Raw genomic sequence first — 23,414 nt, forward strand, 5'->3', positions numbered from 1 at the left:
CTCCTTTATACTGGGCCGCTGGGGGGGATTCCCACACTTTCTCTGGGTACAGCTTTCAGGAAAGATTGAACAGGCTGGCGCTCTTTTCCCGAGAAAAGAGAAGACTGAGAGATGACCTGATAGAGATCTTTAAAATTACAAGGGGGTTCGATGGGGCAGATAAAGGGAAGATGTTTCCAATTGCCGGCGAGTTGAAAACTAGGGGCTATAAATAGTTATTAGTAAATCCAATATGAAATTCAGGAGAAATTTCTTCACTCAGAGAGTGTATGAATGTGGAACTCGCTACCACATGGAGTGGTTGAGGCGAATAACATTGATGCATTTAAGGGGAAGCTAGATAAGTACATAAGGGATGATATGAAGTAAATAGAGTGGGAGGAAGCTCATGTGGAGGATAAACACCAGCAGATGAGCATTTAATTTCCTTCCTCACTTACTCATCCTAGGTGAGGTTACCGATCTTTTTGAAAGCTTCTTCATGTTCTTTCTTTACTCTTTTCCCTTTTTATTCTTTTGTCTCTTTTAGCCACTGACTGTCATGCCATGTTCAGATTAGTAGAGAGAGCTTGCAGCCAGTTCTTAGTTTCTCATTCTACAGGTCAGCTTTCAGCTGATCAGGATATGTGGGCTTCGTTGGATGGGTCCTAAAACATCCTTAAAACAGTCCTCCAAGCCAGCAAGGTGATTTATGCCTTTTTTTCATGCTTTGCCCACCCCCAAAAAAAATTTGTCCTTGTTTATTTTGCCATTCTTTTGATCAGAATAGTGGGATGGTCTGAGCTGCAGAGTACAACACAACTTCTATTATAACCGTTTGATAATCAGCCATCGGGTGAGGCATTCTGACAAAATCTGTTTTTCCCGTAATTTGTCCAGAAAGGCATTATCATTCAGAGTTCCAGATGAAAACTCACCAAACTTATATCCTGGTGGCAGGTGCCCAAAATGCAATTGCCATTTAGTTTCCCAGATAAGACCCAGCGAAGCTCATACACATTAGTGATAGGTGCCAAAAAATGGTGCTGCTATTTAGTGTCCCAGATGAGAACTAGTCAAACCATTTGTTACAGGTGCAAGTGATCAACAACTGTGGAAGCTCTATCTACAGCCATCCTTTTGGAAGCAGACATCCCATCACCTGAGTTTCAATATTGCCCATCATTATGCATTTAATTCTAGAGGTTGTGACTGTGGCAATGGAGCAGTATAATATTGGGAATTTAGATGGGCTTTTCTTCCTCTACCTTTCTGCTTTATGATTGATTGAAACATTAAGCTGTGGCTTTGTGAAGGACTCTAACCTGCAGTGTACTGATAAAATGCATGTAACTGAGACTGACATAGGGATACCAAAAAATCCTGTACCAGAAACATGTCCTCTGCACTGTGAAACAACAGTTCTTTAAACATTCTCATTTTCATTCTCAAGCTGCAAACAATGGAGTTTGAAGCAATATGCTTCCTCACTATGGTGTTATTAGGACTGTTCAAGCTCTTAATGGTATGAGCTATGGGGAGGGAACAGTAAGGGGGCAGATAGAACACACAAAAATATACTGTTGACTTAAAAATATTGATACAATGGGGGGAATTTTAATCTCCTCCCTCCCCCCATGACGGCGGGAGAGACTTGGGGGGGAATGGTGTTAAATCAGCGAGTTTCGGGCGTCCGAGTAACCCGCTCTGGAGAGGCGAGACCAACATTATAATATGTGAATGAGGCTCTGTTCCTGATATTTTGGCAGCCATTTAAATTTAACGCTGGCCGACCAGGTTTCTCAGGACTCGGGAAATCCAGCAGCTAAAGGGAGGCAGGAGCAGCCGGATCTAGCATGTAAGTGCTTTTTATAGCACTGCTTGTGGGCCAGGAGGAGCAGGTGTCCTTCCCCCCCCCAGCCCCTCAAGCAAATCTTCTGCTGCGATCGGCCGGTCCCCTCTTCCAAACCCACAACGTTTCCTGGTCCCCCCTCCCTCCTGATTGCCGGTCCGACTCCCTGCCCCAACAACCTGCGATGCCCCGGCTGCAGCCTTCCACCATTGGCTTTCCCGCCCGGCAGTCGGCCAGGCTGTCAATTTGGAAGGCTTCCTGTTGGGAAACGGAATAAAAAAATGATAATGATGTCCTGCTGTTAAATTCGGCAGGACCTCCGCGTTCCCGGTATTTCTGGGTTTCTCCCCCGCAAACACGCACCCGCGCTCCCTCCCGTTTCCCCATAAATATCGGGAACCATGTATTACACAAACGTTAGTACCATGCTTGCATGGTTACAAGAACAAATCATGGATGGACATCCTAAAAGCCACTTGAGGCATGTATTCAAAATATTTCTATTGTTGCAGTACTATTTGCAGCTTTATTTTTGTAAATTTGCTTTATGCTAGTTTTATTTTTGTTTGAATATGAAATTGCCTGTTACAACATTAGAGTTTAAATAAGCTTTTGCAAATGGTAAGCCAATGGTTGTAGTTATATTGGCACTGGTTCAAAAAACTGAAGCAAAGCCACCATTTCACAAGATCATAAGATAATTATGGATGAGGAAAGCTATTTAGCCTGTCTTAATTCATCCATCCAGAGAGATCCTGGCATCCATTGTCCATTGTAGCATCCAATTGTTCCTTAAATGGTACCAGAGTTTTTGCCTCCATTACTCTATCTGGACGTCAATCAACACATTGATCACTCTGTGAAGAAGAATTTCCTTATTTCCTTGTATGTAAGTCCTAAAATTAGCTTCTACTAGTTTGGACCTGTGTTCCCTAGTTCTGCACCCACAGTTTAATAATAATGTTCCAAGTTAACTTTTTCTATAGCAATCTTTTAAACCTCTATAAGATCACATCTCAAATCCCACCTTACAGGTTAAAAAGCCAAAGAAGGGGATTTTAACTTGGAGTGGGTTTGCGATGGGAGAGCGCTCTGATGAGTTAATTTCACATCTGCTGGCTCCAAAGTGAGTGGTGGGGAGGATGTTTCAGGAGAGTCTTGCAGGAAGTAAGGGGGCGGGGGAGTATTGACATAATAGGACCCCGATTTGAAATAACTCATGAGGCCCTCTGGTGCCTCAGCCGCTTGCAGAATCCTGCAGGTTAAGATTGCAGGCGGCAGGAAAAGGGCGAGTTCCGAACGATTAACTAACCTGCTCGGTTTTAACTGCCCACCCATCCACTGGGCCGGTTGGGATAAAATTGACCCCCATGTTTCTTCAGTCTTTCAGACCCTTGACATTGGGGATCATCCTCATGACTCTTCTTTGCACAAACTCTCTGGTTTCTTAACAACCAAAATGAGAGGTGATCTCACTCAGATCAGCTTGCAGAAAATATTGAGACAGCAGCTGCATTAAAGTTGGGGAAGAGATGTGGGAGAGAAAACTGGGTCTTCTGGATTACTGTTCAAATCTACCCCAAAGGGATATAATAACAATCTTATCTTTAACTGTCAAAGGTCTTAATGAGATAAATGTGGGTAACCTTCTAATTTGAAGTGAATAGAAACTCAGAGTATAAAACTACTCTGTATTTAGTGTTAATTGAACAATCACACTCATTGATATATGTCCAATGCCTTGTTGGGAAAATGAAACCATCCCATTGCAGCAGTAGGAGGAGCTCTCTTGAGATTGGATTAAAGTCCATTGGTCAATCAATGCTGTCAGCCCTGAGCTACATCCAACCTGTGCTGCAGCTGATAACACTGGTAACATAGAAGAAAAATGTTCCATTTCATACCCATCATCAGCCCTGCTGTTCTAATGGAAGTAATTACTTTCAAAATGTTTTTAACAAGGGGAAATCTCTTATTTTGCATCCACTGCTTAACCAGTACGTGCCTCCATTTGTTGGCATTCAGCTCAGGAGCCATTTACACTGGTAATCTGGCCATTTCTGATGCCAGTCCAGAATCAACTGACAAGACCATATTGTGGCAGGACAAATGAACCATGTCATACAGTACATAGCTTGATTTCTATTACATCATCGTTTCCACCAATTTATTCCGTGTTTTCAAAATTAGACTCTTTTCCATTAGTGTTACAGTCATGTATGATAAAAACATGGTTTTAGAAAAATCAGTTCAACTTCCTTAAACATCAGTGTTGCAACCTTTATTCTTTCAGTGGACTAACCTCTGTGGTGAAGTAGTTGGTATATGCCCTTGCATGTGGAATCGCACTAACATGAATATTTTTTTTGTGTGTGAATCTTTGCAGTGTTATTTACCAGGATGGATTTTATGGTGCAGACATTTATGTAAGTACTTGTGATGTACATACAGTCTTCATTCATTACCAAAGCCATTCTTCTTACAAGTTACTATGCAGTGCACCTCAGTTTTGACTTTGTGATAATGTCTGTCAGAAAACATTCAGCACAATGTACATTGTGCTGAAAATCGAATATATATCTGATCTATATCCTTATATTTTTTCACACTATTAACTTGAAATGGTCTTCTAGCCTTTTGAGTGCTGTATGCTTCTCATAGTTATGGTATCTAAATGCACACAGGGTGAACACATAAAGTATTAGCACAAAGTGTAGCAGTATTTATCTATCATTGCTTTCCTGTTAACTGAATGGTATTGTAAATGGGTTTCCTTTTGTTGAGGATAATCTTTTCATTTAGTTTTCAAGCATTTCATGTCATTCCTGTTCTATTTTTGGAGGGCTGTGCATGCGTTTTTCTTGTGTTTGTAATGAGCGTGATATCTGCTGATATTATGATATAACAGTAATGGTTCTGTTGCTCATTAAAGTGATAGATGGCAGAGTGAAGAACAAAATATTATTTACCTCTGCTTCCAATGACATTATTTAGTAGTCCTACCTCAGGCAAGCTTGGCTTCTTTAACACTGTATTGAGTTGTAGGCTGAGTCTTAGGTCCAGAAGTACGTATGGTGGCTGGTACACAACTGAAGATTCTGGGCACCTGGGTCCAAATTGATGACTCAAACTTACGTTCAAAATCAGTGAGTTCCTGGAAGAAAATCTCCCAGTTCATAGTTGAGTCACTAGATGGAGTATCTTGCAGTAGTGGAGTGCTCCATCTTATTGACACTCATTGTGGAATGGGAAAACACACCAAAGTAACTTGTCTTTCCTGAAAAGTATATTCTGCCAGATGAGCTGAATCAGAATTGATGACTTCAGGCTTTAGACCAAAGGACGATTGTGTGGAGGGGTCCTTAGATTCTAGAACAGTCCCAGTGGATTGGAAGTTAGCAAATGTAGCACCGCTATTTAAGAAAGGAGGGAGAGAGAAAACAGGGAACTACAGGCCAGTTAGCCTGACAGCAATGTCGGGAAAATGCTGGAATCCATTATTAAGGAAGTGGTAACAGGGCACTTAGAAAAACATAATGTGGTTAGGAAAGTCAACATTTTATAAAAGGGAAATCGTGTTTGACAAATCTATTGGAGTTTTTTGAGGATGTTACTAGCAGGGTGGATAAAGGGGAACCAGTGGATGTTGTATATTTGGATTTTCAAAAGACATTTGATAAGGTGCCACACAAAAGGTTGTTACACAAGTAAGGGCTCATGGGGTTGGGGGTAATATATTAGCATGGATAGAGAATTGGTTAACGGACAGAAAACAGAGAGTGGGGATAAATTGGTCATTTTTAGGTTGGAAGGCTGTAACTAGTGGGGTACCACAAGGATCAGTGCTTGGGCCTCAGCTATTTACAATCTATGTCAATGACGTGGATGAGGGGATCGAGTGTAATGTATCCAAGTTTACTGACGGTACAAAGCTAGGTGTGAAAGTAAGCTGTGAAGAGGACACTAAGGGCTCGATTTTTGGACATCCGAGCGGGTAGGTTCGTGGCGGGGAGTCTCCGAAAATCAGGGATACCCGGGGCGGGTCCGGAGCCCGGCTCCAACCCGCCCACTTCTGGGTTCCCCAGTGACTCGCTTAGATGCGCGCGCAGCCCCCGCATGCGGGACTCCCGCCGGCAATTAAAGCCAGTGGGATCCCACTTAAGGCAATGAATATGATAGTTCAGGTTGTTCAGGAGACCTGATTTGTAGGATATTTAAGGAGGGGTGGGATTTTCATCCAAACTGAGCCTGTTTCCCATACTGGGGGAAACACTCCCAGTTGAAATGGACGTGTTGCAGCCACCAGCCTGTGGCAGCTGCAAAGGTCCATTTGACAGGGTGGGGGGGAGACCCTCACTCATTGCAGGGGGCCATTCTGTCACTTTGGACAAAGTTTGGCCTGCACCACCCTTCTCCTAACAATAAAATTCACAAACTTGCAACCTCAACCCCGGTGTGCAGACACATTTACCTACCTTGCAGACCCCCTCAAACGTATATCTTCCGGATGGGGGCCGCCGTAGCTGCAGTCATGACCTCCTCGGAGGGCGAACAGCATCACCAGCCTCGCCGGCCATGCCGTCCACCTCTGACACGTGGAGCTCCACAACACAGTGCTGTGAAACATCCACCTGCACAGCAGGAAGGAGGGCAACTGCAGAGAGAGATGCGTCGCAGAAGGCACTACCCTCGCCACAGGATCTACAGACCGAGGCTCAGCTTCCTGGACCTCTCTGAGCAGCAGTGCACACGGAGGCTCAGAGTCACTCGACATGTAGTCGTACACATCTGGAGCCTCCTTCATACCGAGCTGCTCCCGGCTGGCCCGAGCAACATCTTCTTACCTGTCGCTGTCAAAGTTACCACTGCCCTCAACAACCTCTCCTCTTCATCCTTCCAGTGTGCCACTGGGGACATCGCTGGCGTCTCTCAGTCGTCTGCACAAAAGAGCCCTGCAAATACACCTGCACCTACTCTGCAGTGACACAATGGGTGGCATTAGTTGTGGGTCTTCATGGTGATACTCAAGAAAGGGCATTATTGTACAAACCAGACAAGATTTGCAAAGACATGGCAGTAGTGGTGACAATATAATATGTAATGTGAGTTGATCAGAAATCAAATATAAGTAAAAATCATGACAAACCCTCAAACACCCTTGTGCATCCCCTTCATGCTCACGACACGTTTGCCTTATGCTGCCTACTATACATATGCGATGCATGCCCTGAGTGAAGCTGACCATGAAAGAGATGCATGAGAGGGTGAGTATGAGATAGAGCCATGAGATTGTATGAGGATTGGGTTGAGTGGTAGAGGTGGGATGAATACTGGCAAGGTGAGTAAGTGCAGGTAAGATGAGGATGAGCTTTGAGTGGGTGTGAGGAGTGATGTGATAGAGTAGTGTTGGCAGTGCAGAAGGAGATGTGGGGTGGGGACGGTGATGTGCAGACGGAGTGTAGGGGAATGAGTAAGTGTACTCACTTCGGCTGACCTACTTAGGTCATTGAAGCGCCTCCTGCACTGTATGCAGATTCGTGGTATGTTGGTGGTGAAGGTGACCTCCTCTGCCACCTCGAGCCAGGCCTTCATGGTGGCAGAGGCAGGCCACTTCCTCCTGTCTGCCAGGTGGAAGATCTCCCTCTTCCTCCCCCTCCTCCTCACCCCATCCAGTAAGACCTGGAGTGAGGCATCATTAAACCTGGGAGCAGCCTTCCCCCTGGGCTGCTCCATGCTGTAATTTTTCCTATTTTCTGCAGCATCAGTCAGTGGAGGCCTGCCCCTTTAAATAGGGCTCCTCCGGCTGACAGCGTATGATGCGGGTGCGTAGTCCACCCGCTGCGCAGCTTTCCAGCGCAAAACCTGGAAGCCAAGGTAAGTGGCTTCAATTAGGCTGCGATCGCGTGGGGAACCCACCGAATTCACTGGGCGGGTTACCCACGCGCCCAGTCGACCCCCCGCTGGCAACCCGCCTTCCTCCTAATATCGAGCCCTAAGAGTCTGCAAATGGATATAGACAGGTTAAGTGAGTGGGCGGGTTGGTGGCAGATGGAGTATAATGTGGGGAAATGTGAGGTTATTCACTTTGGTATGAAGAATAGAAAAACAGAATATTTTTTAAATGAGAAACTATTAAATGTTGGTGTTCAGAGAGATTTGTGTGTCTTTGTCCACGAAACACAGAAATTTAACATGCAGGTACATCAAGCAATTAGGAAGGCAAATGGTATGCTGGCCTTTATTGCAAGGGGGTTGGAGTACAAGAGTAAGGAAGTCTTGCTACAATTGTACAAGGCTTTGGTGAGTCCACACCTGGAGTACTGTGTACAGTTTTGGTCTCCTTATCTAAGGGAGGATATAGTTGCCTTGGAGGTGGTGCAACAAAGGCTCACTAGATTGATTCCTGGGATGAGAGGGTTGTTCTATTGAGAAGAATGGGCTTGTATTCTCTGGAGTTTAGAAGAATGAGAGGTGATCTCATTGAAACATAAAATTCTTAGAGGGCTTGACAGGGTAGATGCGGAGAGGCTGTTTCCCCTGGCTGGAGAGTCTAGAACTAGGGGGCATATTCTCAAGATAAGGGGTGGACGATTTAGGACTGAGATGAGGAGGAATTTCTTCAGTCAGAGGGTGGTGGATCTTTGGAATTCTCTACCCCAGAGGGCTGTGGATGCTCAGTCGTTGAGTATATTCAAAACTAAGATCGATAGATTTTTGGACTCTAAGGGAATCAAGGGATATGGGGATCAGGCAGGAAAGTGGAGTTGAGGTTGAAGATCAGTCATGATCTTATTAAATGGAGGAACAGGCTCGAGGGGCAGTATTGCCTACTCCTTCTCTTATTTCTTATGTTCTTATATTTTTAGGAGGGAAGACAGCAAAAATGAAGATATAAGGGAGAGGAAAAATGTTACAGCTATCATCTTTTTCCATTTTTGGGGGTTACCAAATTAGGTGCTGAATTTAGACACTGGGACCTTACGACTTATGAGTGAGGAGAAAACCTCATCATTGTTGCTTGGAACCATAGATTTTTTCGACTTGTGAAAACTATTCTTCATTGTTAGAATTAACATTATTTATTGTTCAGATAAAATTACAAAACAAGTTTTACACTAGTTTTCAGCAAGGATACCTTTTAAGCAGGTGAAGATGGTAGCATTTCTTCTGGACACTGACATTTTCAAATTCCAAAATAAATTAAAACAAAGTACACTAATATTCAAAACTTTGCAAAGAAGCTGCATTTTACATAATATTGAAAAACTGTATCATTACAATTTCCCCCTAGAAGTAGTCTTCATTGAGATTTTCTTTCAAAGTTGCACAATTAGGACTCAGCCTCCAAGTTTAAATTGATTACATTTAATTGATACAAATATAAAAAATGTATTAGACAACATTAGAAAATATGAATTGCATTCTGGCTTCTTATCCATTACAATTCATCTTTCAGAGACTACGAAAATTAGGCCATGTGAAACTTTAATATAGGGCAAAAGAATTATTTTCAACTTAAGAGGATAAGATAGCAAAGAAATATCTCTTCAGTACTCAAAGGGCTATCTTCTACCTTTCATTGATTTGACTATGCTTAATTTTTTAAATTTAGTTTTTAATTTTTAATCTTTTTGGATTTTAAGTTTTTTAATGGTCTAGTATCAAAAGCAAACTTGAAAAGGAATGGCTTATTGAGTTCATGGGTTATTCATTCTTTTTACATTCAAAACATTATTTCTGTTTCATTATAGAATAGTATATCAAGAACCTGTGTATGGCTATAAGTTACCACAGGTATGGAGTACTGGATGATGAGCGAAACATCACATTTGATGTGGATTGCTGTGAAATTTTTTATTAACTGTGAAATAAAAGGGGCAATTGTCGATGCAGGAAGGGTTTGCTTTAAGTGAGCATTAACCGTTTTGGGGCAGTTTGGATTTGCTAAGTAACTAGAGCTTGGGGGTGAATGGTGGCAAAATTATTGTGAATGAATGTTGATTTCAGATGGGAAATCTTGGCTGAAAGCTTAGTGATCAGGACATTTATAATTATTAATTTTTTTTCCACTGCGCTTGCAAGAATACACAGTGAGGAGGCTGTCCCAAAGGATGGTGGGACGGCCACTTGCAACCACATTTTAATTGGATCATAAATGGTGTTTGCTTTATCTACAGAGACTGGATTCTGTATGTTAATTGGCATGCTGTGATCATTTAGAAATGGTTGATATAACATTGTGGCCCATTGAACTGGAGGCTCTGCTGTTCTCACAGTTTGACAATTGATGCATCACTGCACAGAATTCATTTTGAATGTGCATTTGTTTGTCCTGTTGCTTAATTGTAGATCCATAATTAACCTAACTTTAAAAATTACCAAAAGCTAATTTAATTAAAATCCAATTTCTGCTAAAATGGCTTAATTTCGACTTGTATGTTTTTAAAGAATTAATTTTAATAACAGAGCCAACAAATGCATTAGGATTAATATGTTTGGGATATCTTGAGAGGATTATATCGGGTCCTTCAGTATTTTCAACATTTGTTCAGCAGCTAGCCCAATTTATTTGCACAAAACAGTAAGCTGTACTTGAATAAAGTGAACTTTTGTACCTTTAAATAGAGTAGCAAGTAGGAACACAGCCATTACTTCTCAAACACAAGGCTCATATTCAGATCAGCAGCATTGGATTGGAATTTTTTCAAATCTCTTCTTGGATGTTGTTTGTTGTGTGATCTCACATCCAAACCTAATAGATTTTTTTAATGACTGTCTAATTTCTCAAACTTACATAATTTGGATTCATGAATTATCATAAAGAATAATCAATTACATGTAAAACTGTTATGAGCCAAGGCTTGACACAATAAATCTATATTTTAGTAAGGAGTAATGATTTACAGTGCCATTAAATGATTAATTTAGCCCATCTAAATCAGAACTTTATTTCTTTTTCTTTTTAACACTTATTCCCTCTCCTTTTTTTGGTTTGCCCAAACAGGGCAGCCAGCCTGACCTGTGTTGAGGGAATAGAGACCTGATCCCAGAACTCAGCCAATACTGCTCCCTAACCAGCTTTTAGGAGATGCGTGACAGCAGTGTGGAAGAATTTGTCATTGATTTTTGTCTCCATTCCAGTAGAGAAATATCTGAACCCTACTCAATATCCTCTATTGGTGACTTGGCCAAGATTGGAAATCCTGTGCATGGGAAATAATGGGCATGATGTATCACCCTAACATTGAATGATTCAACACATTGATCCACCAATACAATGCATCACTGAACTGTCCATATAATTTATCCTTCAACTACTTATGTTTATCTGCATAAAGAAATATGTTGGTGTTTATTTTAGATTATTAACCATCAAAACATGCATTATTTGTCAAGAAAATCTGAGTCCAATCATTTACTCTGCCACAGTAGATTAAACCAGAATTTCAATACCTTGGATACGTTAAAACTGTGACAATATCTGAGCTATTGTTTACTCTCTTCATCACCTGCAAAACATCTTTGTGATTTCAGATCTTCAGGCCAGATTTAACTTGACAAACAATGTGACAAGTTATGGTACAATAGCAATGAAAACTATATGTATCTTACAGCAAACAGCTTTACAAATTCATGTTTCTTCTGTCAAATATATGCCATTGAGTTTATCAAATGTGAAATCATTAGTTAAGGTATAAATCATGATCTGCTTCCATAAGTGTTGAAAATACTAGGCATCCTATGCTATGAAATTGCAAATGGACTGAGCGTCTTCTTTTGTTCCAGGGTGGGTACGCTGCCTACAGGTATGCCCAACCTGCCACTGCCACTGCTGCTGCCTACAGCGACAGGTAAGGAAGCCTTTCCTTTTTTGATATATTGTATTGTAATTTACGTGATTCAATGCTGGGATAAAAAGGAACTGGTTCACGTGGCATCTTGGGAATGATGAATTATCATTCAAACAAACGGCATTGTTGAGTTGTGAATCTGTGACAGCCACTACATTAAGAGTGATACAGCTGCTTTAACTTGGTCCAGTTATGGCATTGTTTCTACAATGGTAGTTGATATCTCTTATGCCACTTCCATTCCAGCTGTCAGTTTAGACTTGTTCTAGATTTGCAGCTGTTTTGAATAAAACATTTATGAAAGTTTATAATTCCTAATAAGAAAAATCTGACTTGCCATCCTAGAATAAATTAGATTTGCTTTCATTTAATTTGAAAATCTAAAAAGGTCCAATAAAAATTGAGTAAGAATGAGCTAATTGGTTGGAGTTTGAGTGTTTAGGCACAATCTGAATTGAATTGAGCAGATCTAATTGATCACAAAGATAAATTGAGATTTTTTTTTCAAACAACATCTCCACTTCCATCATAGCCTAAAATGTCCTGAGAAAAATGATCAATCCCACTAGCTGAAACGCAGCACATCAAGACATCCATCTCATCCTCCACAATAAGCAACGAAAAGGTAGAACTCAACTTTATTAATCACATTCCTGAAGGTGGCTTCATACTACATGCTGCTTCAGTTATGGCTTACTCTAGGCTCCAGCTTCACCCCAAGAGATACTCAAGGCCTCATATGACACTCCAATCCCTAGATGAAATATGCTGCTTCCCTCCTAATAGTTCCTGCAGGCCTGGATGACACTACTGTTCTCCAAACCTTCCCCTTGGATGGCAGTGGCCAATTACAGATCAATACTGTAAGCACTGGGCAATGCTTACATCTCAACCAGCCCAAGGCTACAGACAAAGTTTTCTCTTTGTTGATTAATGTCTGATACCTCATTTGATTTTTTTTCCAACAAAAGATATTTTTGAATTTTGTTAATATTTCCAAACTAATTCATGTATGTTGGATTACTTCATCACAATGAAGTAATCTCACAAGCAATTAAAATAATTTGTGTTTCAGCATTTTCAATCAAAAAAGAAGCAAACTTCTGTGATTTCTTTTGTTAAGGGATTGGGACTGAATGTCATTGACCAGCTCTTTTGTGGAAGATCCAAAGTAAACTTTTTTTCAATTTTTTGACATAGAATAATATTTGCTCACTTACTTAAAAAAATTAAAACATCTTCTCTCCGACTACCTTCCTTCCTCTTCCCCAGGTGGCCATTGCCCTCCTGTACCTCACCCAAGTGACAGTGAGTGCCAACAAGCCATTTCACCGTGGGGAACATCACAATTTATTTCCACCCTGTCGTCACCCACAATCCACACAAATGCATTTTCCAGTAGGGACCACAGGAGAGCAATCAGGGGCAGGAACCATGGCTGATTTTGCTTTTTCCCCATCCTTAGCCCAGGTTATGAAGGACAATTGTAATACTCCTACTGCTACCTAGGCTGTTATCATTTAACTATGATGTGGAGATGCCGGTGATGGACTGGGGTGGACAAATGTAAGCAATCTTACAACACCAGGTTATAGTCCAACAGTTTTATTTGAAAATCACAAGCTTTCGGAGCTTACCTCCTTCGTCAGGTCACTCACCTTGTGATTTTCAAATAAAACTGTTGGACTATAACCTGGTGTTGTAAGATTGCTTACATTAATCATTTAACTAAGCACAGACTGGGACTGACCTTGGTCTGTATGACTTAGTACCGTGCTTTTGGAGGAACCATCAATTTATTTGTATTTATTTTTGGCTGTAAAATATGTCACTTGAAAACAAAATTATTGAGAAGCTTTTGGAGATTTTAAGCAAAATTATTGAGAGAAGCCCGGACCATTAAGTTTGGTTAAAGGTTGTTTTTGGGGTCTAGTTCTGTCCTCAAATTTGTCACCCAATCAGATCACAGTCACCTCCTGGATAATAGGTCATGGAAGCGGTTTTGCATACACCTTAGCTGATAATTAAAAATGTTTTTTTCTATGCCCTAACAGTCATTCATGTTAATAGTAAGTAAGGGAAAGTTGAGTTAATGGATGGACAATTGCCTTTGGATCAATGCCATTTTAATTGAATGTGGTTATGGAGTTAGAACTGACCCACAATAAAAACGAGCCCATCTAGATTACATTGTTCACAGCACTGGGATATAACTGTTATCAATTCTTCTAATAAAGTTTAAAAGGTTCTTCTAATGTATAAATTAAGTTCACATTGCCATGCAACCTTGCTAGATTAGTAAAGTATAAGCTTTTCACTCCAAGGGAAACTAAAGCCTGACTAGGCTGGGCCATCCTGTCCTGTCCTACCCTGACATGCCATTCTTCAGCCATGTGAAGCAGACATATTAACTACAATGGAAGTTATCATTCTTATACATAATTGCTACATACATTTTGGCTAACCTTCACTAGGCAAGCAACATTTGTTTCTCAAGAATTGGATTTTCCAGTTTGGTAAGGGCTGACAATACTCTGTGTGCATTCAGTGAAAAGCTTCTGATATTTAATGAAACAGCATATACAAGGATCTTTGGAAAAAATTTTTTCCAAAATAAGTACGTAACTATTGGTAACTATATGTAAGTAATTCTGTCTTTATTTTGTTCTGCAAGCTTGGTGGAAAGACGATATTTCACCAGTTATTGACTGATTTTTTTTTTAACAATTTGTTTATCCTCAACATTCTTTTTGATGACATGGGACTGGTTTGATCTTTTTATCTGCTATTGTTTCATTTGGTGGCACTTTGGTACAAAAACCATATTATTATGAAACTCTCTACATTTTATCATGTAGGAGTTTTATAGATTAATTGTGGGCTTGGTTCCCTACCTTTTAGAACAGACCAAACCTACATAGCGGAACTGAAGGCTCAAGTTTCCCTTGCCCTTTACTAATTTGTAAGCATAATTGGCCCTTGAAGTGCTCATACTTATGTCGACTGACATGTCACACAGATTCCCAGCAGGAGTAATCGATCCTAGCAATACTACCATCGCTTTCCATCTCTGTTCTCAAATTTCTTGCCAGAGAATGAGAGAATTGCCTTTATAATTGGCACGCAGTATCTTTATCAATACTTTCCAGGTCCCAGATGGAATTTTGATTGACACACTATAGTTTAACATTTATCCATTTACTCATTTATTTGAGATCTACTGACCACTTTCACAGAATGGACTTTAAAATGGAAACTTTTGTTATTTTTAACTCATTGAAATCCAATACAGAAGCCTTCATTATTTTTGAAAATTGTGCTGCGTTTGAAGAGATTTACCAGATTTAATTATTTCCGGTTGTCCCTAAAATTGCACATGCCCATCCCTGTAAGTGTTCATGCAGGGGCTTGGCTCATTTTAGGTTTGTTTCAACCTCTGCTATACTGTTGGTGTAAGGAATATGATATAACTTCCCTGCTGTTCATGTGCACCCTGATCAAATTTAGGACTATGTTCCTCCTTGTCTCTTTTAAATGCAGTCAGTAGAATTCCCCTGTGTGATTTTCTTTTTTTGCCTCTTGTGAATTAGCAGAGAAGGGACAATTACTTGTGTGGGTTATGCAATGAGAATCAGTGTCTATTGTGAAACTTATTATATACCTATTATATGCCTGCTAATTGCTGAAATTCATTTTTAAAATGCAGAAGTGGATAGGGCATTTTTAATTGAAATATGGTAATATAAAATATGTAAGCAGATATATATTAAGTGCCAGTTACAAAATGTAGCATGGTTACAAGGTATTAGATTATAATTGTCTAACATATCATAATTGGATTGCATTGTTGACTGATTTTACAATAAATATCTGAAAGTCCTAAATCTACTGATCGCCTTGTTTATCTTTGCTTTGGAAGGTTCAGGAGTGTTAAGGCCGTAGAGTTTCCTGTGTAAGCAATGTTTTGAATCAATGAAACTACAGTATACTATTGTTTTCAAATTTCTAATCACTCCACACATTATTTTATTTGTGTCATGTGAAAGGTAGATGTATGTTGTTTGCACGCTTGCACAAAACCTAGAATGCAATAACGTCTGCCTACAAAACTACTGTGCGTTATTCTTTTACATTATGTTATATTGCATTTTATTATCATGGAGTTATTTTGTATATTTCTGGTGCAACAGAAATAAACCTTCAGTTGTAGAAAGCATATCTGAACATTCAAAAAAGTATGTTATTTTGTTTTATTAATGTGTTTCATTTTAATACTATTTTACAATTTTCTGCAATTTTTTTGTTAGCTTTACAAGTAAATTTCATCAGATGCAGTTTTGGAATGCAGTAAGATCACATGAACTATGGCACAGAAATAAATTAAATTGATACAAACATAATGGTCACAAATCAGAGGACTAGTTAAAAAAGCAACAAGGGCCAGTGGTTATTTGTACTGAATAATCAAACAGCAACAGATCATTGAACACAATTAACTGAGTATACAGTCATCAGTACTGCACCCCTAATATGTGCTAAACCTTGTTTCAGAAAGATAAACTGCTCTTGTTTTATAAACAGAATCACAAGTAGCAGAACAACCGATTCAAGCTACTATGTATTACACAATGCATGTCCATAGCTAAAATCTTGTCACCGAGTATGCTGAAAGCATGTTCATTGAAGAGTATGTAAGTACTAATGGCACTGTAAAGGATTTGTGCTGACCCTTTGTCATTTCACACTTAGTGGTACTCTGAAGCCCTTTCGTACCTTATCGGTCTCGGGGAAGAGGGATGGATTGTCATTTTGTCAGTGCATATTCACTTGATGGAATCAGTTTATCTGCAAAGCTATATCACTTCTGACAGATCCATCACAAAAGTTCACTGTGTGGCTTCTTGAGCAAAGCCCCAGGGCAAGGATTTTTGCCTTGTTTGGCTGCCTGGTGGTTTTTGATTTGATTGGTGCATTTTGTTGTGTACAGTGTACTGGCTTGTGTATCATAGCTTGCAACCAGGGTTCCTTTCTTGAAAATCATTGAATTACTAGATCGAAATATATGCCATTGAATAAATTTGGCTACTACTGTTTGCATTTTTAATCCATGCACATGCACTTTGTACATTGAATGCAGTATCATAAACTCCAGTTTGCATGCGCTACACCAGTATGCTTTTAGATGCTGTTGGTATGATTTTGTGTAGACTGAAGCTAATTACCCATAAATGTTTGCAATAAGTGCTTCGTTTTTGGTTATTGAAAAACAGTTAGGGGAATGTTGGAATGCAAGTTTTCAATCTATAGTATGTAATACATTATCTTTTCTGATGTATGCTTTTGTCCATTTAACTGACTTCATAATGAAAAAAGTATCATCTGAGATTAGCTTCAATATAAAATAATAGGTTGCAGCTAAATTTTGTAAAATGGAATGTTAATCCTGGTTCTCTACATGAGGAAATTATAGACTTTAAGACCTTAAATTACTTTATCATGTATTATAATCAATCAATTGTTTTGAAACAAAAGATTAAGTGTGCTGTAATTTTTTTAATGCATAAATATTACTTGCAGATCATTTTGTTCCATGCTGAGATTCCTCCTCCATTCCTTCGACTCCAAAACTTACATATACAGACTATATTATTATCTTAACTGTAAATGCATTAAAGTGGATCTTTTCTTTTGCAATAATGTGAAGCATTCAAATTCAGGAAAAAGCTTAATTTGATTTGAAAAATCCAGCTAATTTTTAAAAAAATATTTCCCATGGAATGTAGAGCAAGATAAAATTAAATTCATGAGAAGCAGCCAACATTATTACAATCTTATTATTCACATTGCATTCTCAGAACCAATTAAAAAAACATAGTTGTATGCATAATGAAATTGGGAGTGGATTTGAAGAACAGTTTACAGTCTCATGTATCTTACAAAGTAAAATAGATCTGCTTCTCTCAAATTAGAATGTTTAGATGCAAATTCTAATGAGCGTTCTTCTATGTCTTGTGAAATGGACAAAGAACATTTATCAGAGTAATTTGTGAAAAAAGCAGAACCAGGTTTGATAAGTATTATACTTCTATGATTTACAAGTAAACTGTTGATGTTAAACAATGATCTAAAAAAATACCAGTCTTCCTAAAGACTTGTAGTGTTACAGTTTGCATGGAAATTTGTGAGCAAAATGTTTTAAGCACAAAGTGTTGTTAGAATCTATTTTGACAGCTTTATCATGCAATAGATTAGAAACAACCAATTCTTTAATAGCCCTGAATGCTAATCTGGTAATAAATTTACTGTGCAAAACAAAACCTTTTTTATGGCAGGTCCAGTTAAGAATAAACCAATATCTGGAACTTTAATGCAATATTTTTATGTACAGATTTTTTAAGACCATTGCTTAGATATATAAAAAAATTGTTAAGACATATTCATTCACCAAACTAAAATTCACATGCTTGAGTGCATGATCCAGTGACATTTAATTAGATCATTTCTGAATTTTGAAAGCTTTTTTCCCCACATTCATTTAAATAAAGATCTCCCCCTCCCATCTTTAAACATCAGATCAGTGGGCAGATAGCACATCTTCCAATCAAAAGTGCTCTGTCACCAAGCAGTATTGTCAATTTTATCTTCTTTTGCAGAAATCAGTTCGTCTTCGTTGCAGCAGATGAAATTTCTTGTAACACCTCTTCAGGTAATAATTGTTGATACTTTTTGATGCATCCACAGTGATATTTATATCTTTTGTGGTATCCTGCAGTACTTCACATGCAAAGCGGGTGGGCCCTTTTTTAGTTACTATCAGCAGATAGCCTTCAAATTCTACAACATACAGTTTCATTCATGAAGTAAGGTACTACCTATCTCAGGTAGTGCAGAGAATCCTTCAATGTAGTTGAGGTTTAATTTTTGAAAGTAGAAAAGCTGAACTTGTTTTGAAACCCGATTCCACACACCATTGCTCAGCACTTGTTCACTCTGCCATTCTTAAACTGCTGCTAGGGTGCGCATTGAGTTCCCAGTTTTCATTGGTTAAGGTAAATTTTTACAGTTGTAGCTAAAGTTTTTAATCTGGCAAAAAGTAAACTTAAATTTTTGAAACAAACATTTACTTTGGGAATGGCTACAAACTTTTAAATGAGTTCAGCTGAACAAAGGCATCACCTTAAATGGAAGCTATTATATGTTTGCTCTGTGGTAAAATCTGGGCATCATTCAAAAAGCTTTTTGCTAAAATCTAGAGTATTTTTCATGTTGACTTTATTATCTTTAGCTGCACTTAATACACAGTGGACTCCTAGCAGTTCTTCAGTGAAGCTTTTGGCAAATACCATAAAGATCGCCATATATAAACTACAGAGGGAGATGATATTAAAATTTCATTATAGTGAAAGTTTAATAGCATAATATGTAGCTTGACAGGAAAGATGGAGAGATTCATCATCCTGCCCTATGTTGATCTAATCTGACTTGATTGCTTTGCACCTTGTGTCCTTGGTTGGCACCTTGACATAGTTGTCTTTTTCAGTCAGTGTTTTGTTTTTAGACTAGTTAGTTGTTATCTATGAACATTTAAAGAATAGGAATTGTAGAGAATGACAGCAAATTTCCTTTGTGTACATTATTCGTATTGTCTGTAACAGCACATTACTCAAAAATATTGTGGCATATTCTTTTCCACTAGGATAATAGCACATTTCTACATGTGGATGATGAGGTTTTTTAATTATGTTACTGAAGCATTTGAGATATTCATTTTCTGTGAAGATTTACCTTGCACTCTTTGTTAAAGAGAACAAAATGACTTCTGAAATTGCCATTGATTCCACAAATATGATTGAAACCAATTTAGCCTGAAGACAGTAGCTCAACAGAGAGCTATGATTAAGTACACTCCATTGCTCATTTGTAAAATACTGATAAAATAAAACATCAAACAGATCTAGAATTAAACTGTGCACTGAAATAATTTATCCAACATAAATTGGCAATCTGTGTAGGATGGGTACAAAATTAGACCTAAGTTGGCAGACTAGATTGAATTGGAACAATATCCAAAGAGTCAGTTTAATGATTCAGTCTGTCAAAATTGCCATGAATCAGGTGAAAGGTGCAAATTGGCTTGGAGTATCCTAAATGAATAAGGATATCAACTGTAGTGGTAAGGCTGCAAGTAAGTTGAATTTTGGCCATCTCAGTATAGTTCATAGGGAGCAAAAGTCCACAACACAAAAACTGCCTTAAATTCAGCAACAACTTCTCAATCTTAACATATAAAATATGTTTACATTGGACAGTAATTCTCCCAGCATTTGCACATCACCTGCTTGAATGAGCTGCTCCCACAAAAACTTCTGAAAGCTTTTCGAAGAGAAATCATACCATAAGAGCAACACTTTCAGGAATACTAAGTGCTTTGACTTCCACTGTAGCTCCATGGTTATGCAAATATGAAAGAAGGATGGAATGTGAACCCAGAAATTAGGTTACTGGTATTTTCTTTAAACTTGGCCAAGAAATTACCTCCAATCACAAGAATTCACTATTTGTTGAAGCAAATATATCATCTTGAATCACTACATATCTATTGATAGTTTTCAGTTGTCTTTTATTTTTTGGTGTCCATTTTAAATTTGTTTTCAGTTTACCATTGTTGTTATTACTCTGACTCAGATAATGTTGAATGTTCTAAAAGCTTTGCAATTTTATTGCTCAGTGTGGTATATTCATTACAGTATCAGAAACAGAATTTTATCCTTAGCCTGGTAATTTCAATACCATAGGGCCGATTTTAACTTCCGGCAGGAGGCCAATGGGAGCGGGCAGTAATCCCGCTTTGGAGTCTTTGTCGGAGGCCTGGCAGATTTTAATTGCCAGGCCTCATGTGAATGCAGCTGGTCATCTGCTTGCCCGGTCCAGGTGGAAAGTGGTAGCTGGCTGGCAGAGGGAAATGAAGATTGGGTGGTCCGGAGGCTGCCCACCGGCATCAAGTGAAGGCTACCGGCAACAAGGGAAGTCTGATGGAGGGGTAGTGCGAGGGTCTCAAGGCTGGTGTGGGGAGAACCTGGGTCATCAGAGGCCTGGACCTTCCTTGTGGGGCCAGGTGGTAAACTACTGCTTCTCCTTGCTCCACTAAGGAAAGTTTATTAACTTATCTTAGAGGGCCTTGCTGGCTCCTGATACATTTAGGTGGCAGGGTGGCCACGGTGGGCATCTCACTCAGGAATGAGTTAAAATACTATCAGGGTCCCAAGTATGTCACAAGACACTGATTTGCATTTATTAATGGAGGTCCTGCTGCCAAAACCGTTAAAATGGAGAATCGATGGGAACGGAGCGGGGAGCGTTCCATTTAACTGCTCCCCCGATCCTTTCCTGACAATGGGGGAATGTTAAATTCCCCCTCATATTTCTGTTTCCTGTTAAATGTCTTACTGTAAGGAACGTTTATAAAAATAGTAGAGGCTACATAAGTGCAAAAATGTCTGCATCTGTGAACGTTCCAAAAGTTTTTTGGTGCAAGAAGAGAAGAAAGTGGATGACATCATTAAAAAGAGACACGACTTTTGGATGGACCAGAAAAGGAATCATTCCATGATTCTGGCAATCTTACAGCATAGTTGTTCATTTCTTATATGGCATCTTTTAGCCTAAATATGCAGATATCTAGGTGTTTAATCAGATCTATACATAGGATTTTGGTTCTGGGCTTTTAACATTAAAACTCCTGCAAATGGAAAGTTTTAAAGAAGGTATTTATGTTAAAAACACCAATAAATACCATGCGCCTCTGCCCTTGAAGCGACATTTCCTGTTACCTGTGTTCATCTGCCCTCGGAGCCTCTGTTTTTACGGTAAGAGTCAAAAATTGCAAGACTACTTTCCTGGTGCTGAATCTTGCTTGACTGGAAAGCAGATTGGAGATTTGGGGCTTAGAACCTTTCTATTGCACTTGTATTTCTCGTATCGCGATCTGTGCAGAATAGGATTTTACCTGTTCTGTAACAAAAGAAAATTACCAAAAAAAATTAAGTTCAGTGGTCAAAAAAGGCAAAAAAATATACAAAGACACAAAATACTTAGTGAAATAATTGTGTACAATTCTAATTGTGTATACAGAAGAACTTGAGTTCATATACAGCTGATACTTGTGAAAAATATTAAATTGATATCAAACTTATTACAAATTCAAATTAATGTGTAGAATTAGAAGATGCATGAGCTCAATGCTTTTTATTTCTATGCATTTATTTCTAAACAAGTAAAGCACGTGTAAACTAATTGGCAAAGCCTCATGTGTATTAACTTTGTGAGGGATGAGAAATTTTATCTGTTTCATGTATAAAATAAAATTCCAGTTTTACTGCTTGTTTTGTTAAGCTGAAAAATAGGTGGTGAACCTACATTGTGAGGTCAGAGCTTTATATTGGCAAATGTGAACAAATGATTCTCAATTCCATGCTTTAGGGAGCATGAGTTTTAATAAAAGGACATTTGAATACTCCCAAAAAGTTCATTTCTCTGTACAAAAGCCATGAATTTATAACACAATGCTATCTTGCTAGGGGTATAAGATGTATTTATAAAGCATGATTGGATCTAAATATGGACTTGTGTCAAAGTGCATTAAATCTGTCCTTGTAAACAGATATAATGAGGGCTAAATTAAGCTCGTTGTGGTGTTTTCTCAACCTAAATGCCAAGCCTCTCACAGGAATGTAATCCATCATTAACTTAATCAGGGATCACTTTGGCTACTTGCCAGTTCACTGATTATTAATACAGGCTTTATGTAGCAAGATATATTTTGTTTTGGCTAATAATCTGGTGGAAAAGGTATTGTGTCATAGTATCGTTCTATTTAATGGGTTGGTTGATGAACTTCAAAACTGGCCAATAAATTTTCTGATTGGCTAATTTTATGACCACTAATGAAATAAACTTCCTGTATCCATACTTACTCCAATGTCTTTACAGTCTAATGGAAAGCTTGTATTATTGTTGTGCATGTATGAACTAGCTATTAAAAGAACAAATATATTTTTATTTTAAAACATTTTTTGCATGAATATTATGAAGGATATCAGTGTTGGAGAATGAAGGATGTTTTATATTTTGCAGCAAGAGCATGAATCACTTCCAGGTTAGGTACAGCAAAGGATAAGAGCCCTCAACTGTGCCCCAACAATGCAATAGACATTCTTGCTGGGACCAACTGGTGACATATTTATTTTTAAGCTGGTGATAAAACCATACTTTCAGTCTTTCCATCTTAACAACTCATTGCCAGCACCACTGGGAATCTGGCATTAAGAGTTAGAATAGCTCACAAGGAAAGGGCAATACTTAGAAATCACTGAAAGTGGCAGCCTAATATTTTTCCCCTTTCTTAACTGCATCACCATCAGCAGAGGCAAGATCAGCTAAATGGTGATTTTTCCTTTTTAATTTTACTTATTGGGTGCCTTCTAACAATACAGTCTGTGTCTGACTGTGTACCAATGCAGTCCAAAGTGGCTACAGTGTGGACACTAAGCATAAGTTTGCCTTTGGGGTGCTCCTTTAAAAGTCAAATGGTTAAAAAGAATAAAGTTTTATCTGTCCTTTGCCCTTTTTTCCAATGGGTAAATCCACCAGACCTGCACTTTCAGAGAGAGGTGCACATAAAGGTTGGACAATTAGGGCTATAGTGTTGCAGCCCTATGTCGAACCGCTGCTCC

The 23,414-nt window shown here is 38.8% G+C and overlaps 1 protein-coding gene across 4 annotated transcripts in view; it reads left to right on the forward strand.

Moving 5' to 3' along the window:
* Positions 1–23,414, forward strand: part of rbfox1 (RNA binding fox-1 homolog 1) — a 431,211-nt gene that overhangs the window by 394,923 nt on the left and 12,874 nt on the right. For 2 of the 4 annotated variants that reach the window (XM_068003706.1, XM_068003707.1), the window contains exons 9-10: positions 4,218–4,257; positions 11,618–11,682. In XM_068003706.1, coding sequence (XP_067859807.1) covers positions 4,218–4,257; positions 11,618–11,682 — 105 coding nt within the window. Of the gene's footprint in view, positions 1–4,217; positions 4,258–9,582; positions 9,626–11,617; positions 11,683–23,414 lie in introns of all 4 variants that reach the window. The other 2 variants (XM_068003708.1, XM_068003709.1) reach the window with 1 other exon arrangement.

Source organism: Heptranchias perlo, chromosome 22, assembly GCF_035084215.1.
Source record: "Heptranchias perlo isolate sHepPer1 chromosome 22, sHepPer1.hap1, whole genome shotgun sequence".
Taxonomy (NCBI): Eukaryota; Metazoa; Chordata; class Chondrichthyes; order Hexanchiformes; family Hexanchidae; genus Heptranchias; species Heptranchias perlo.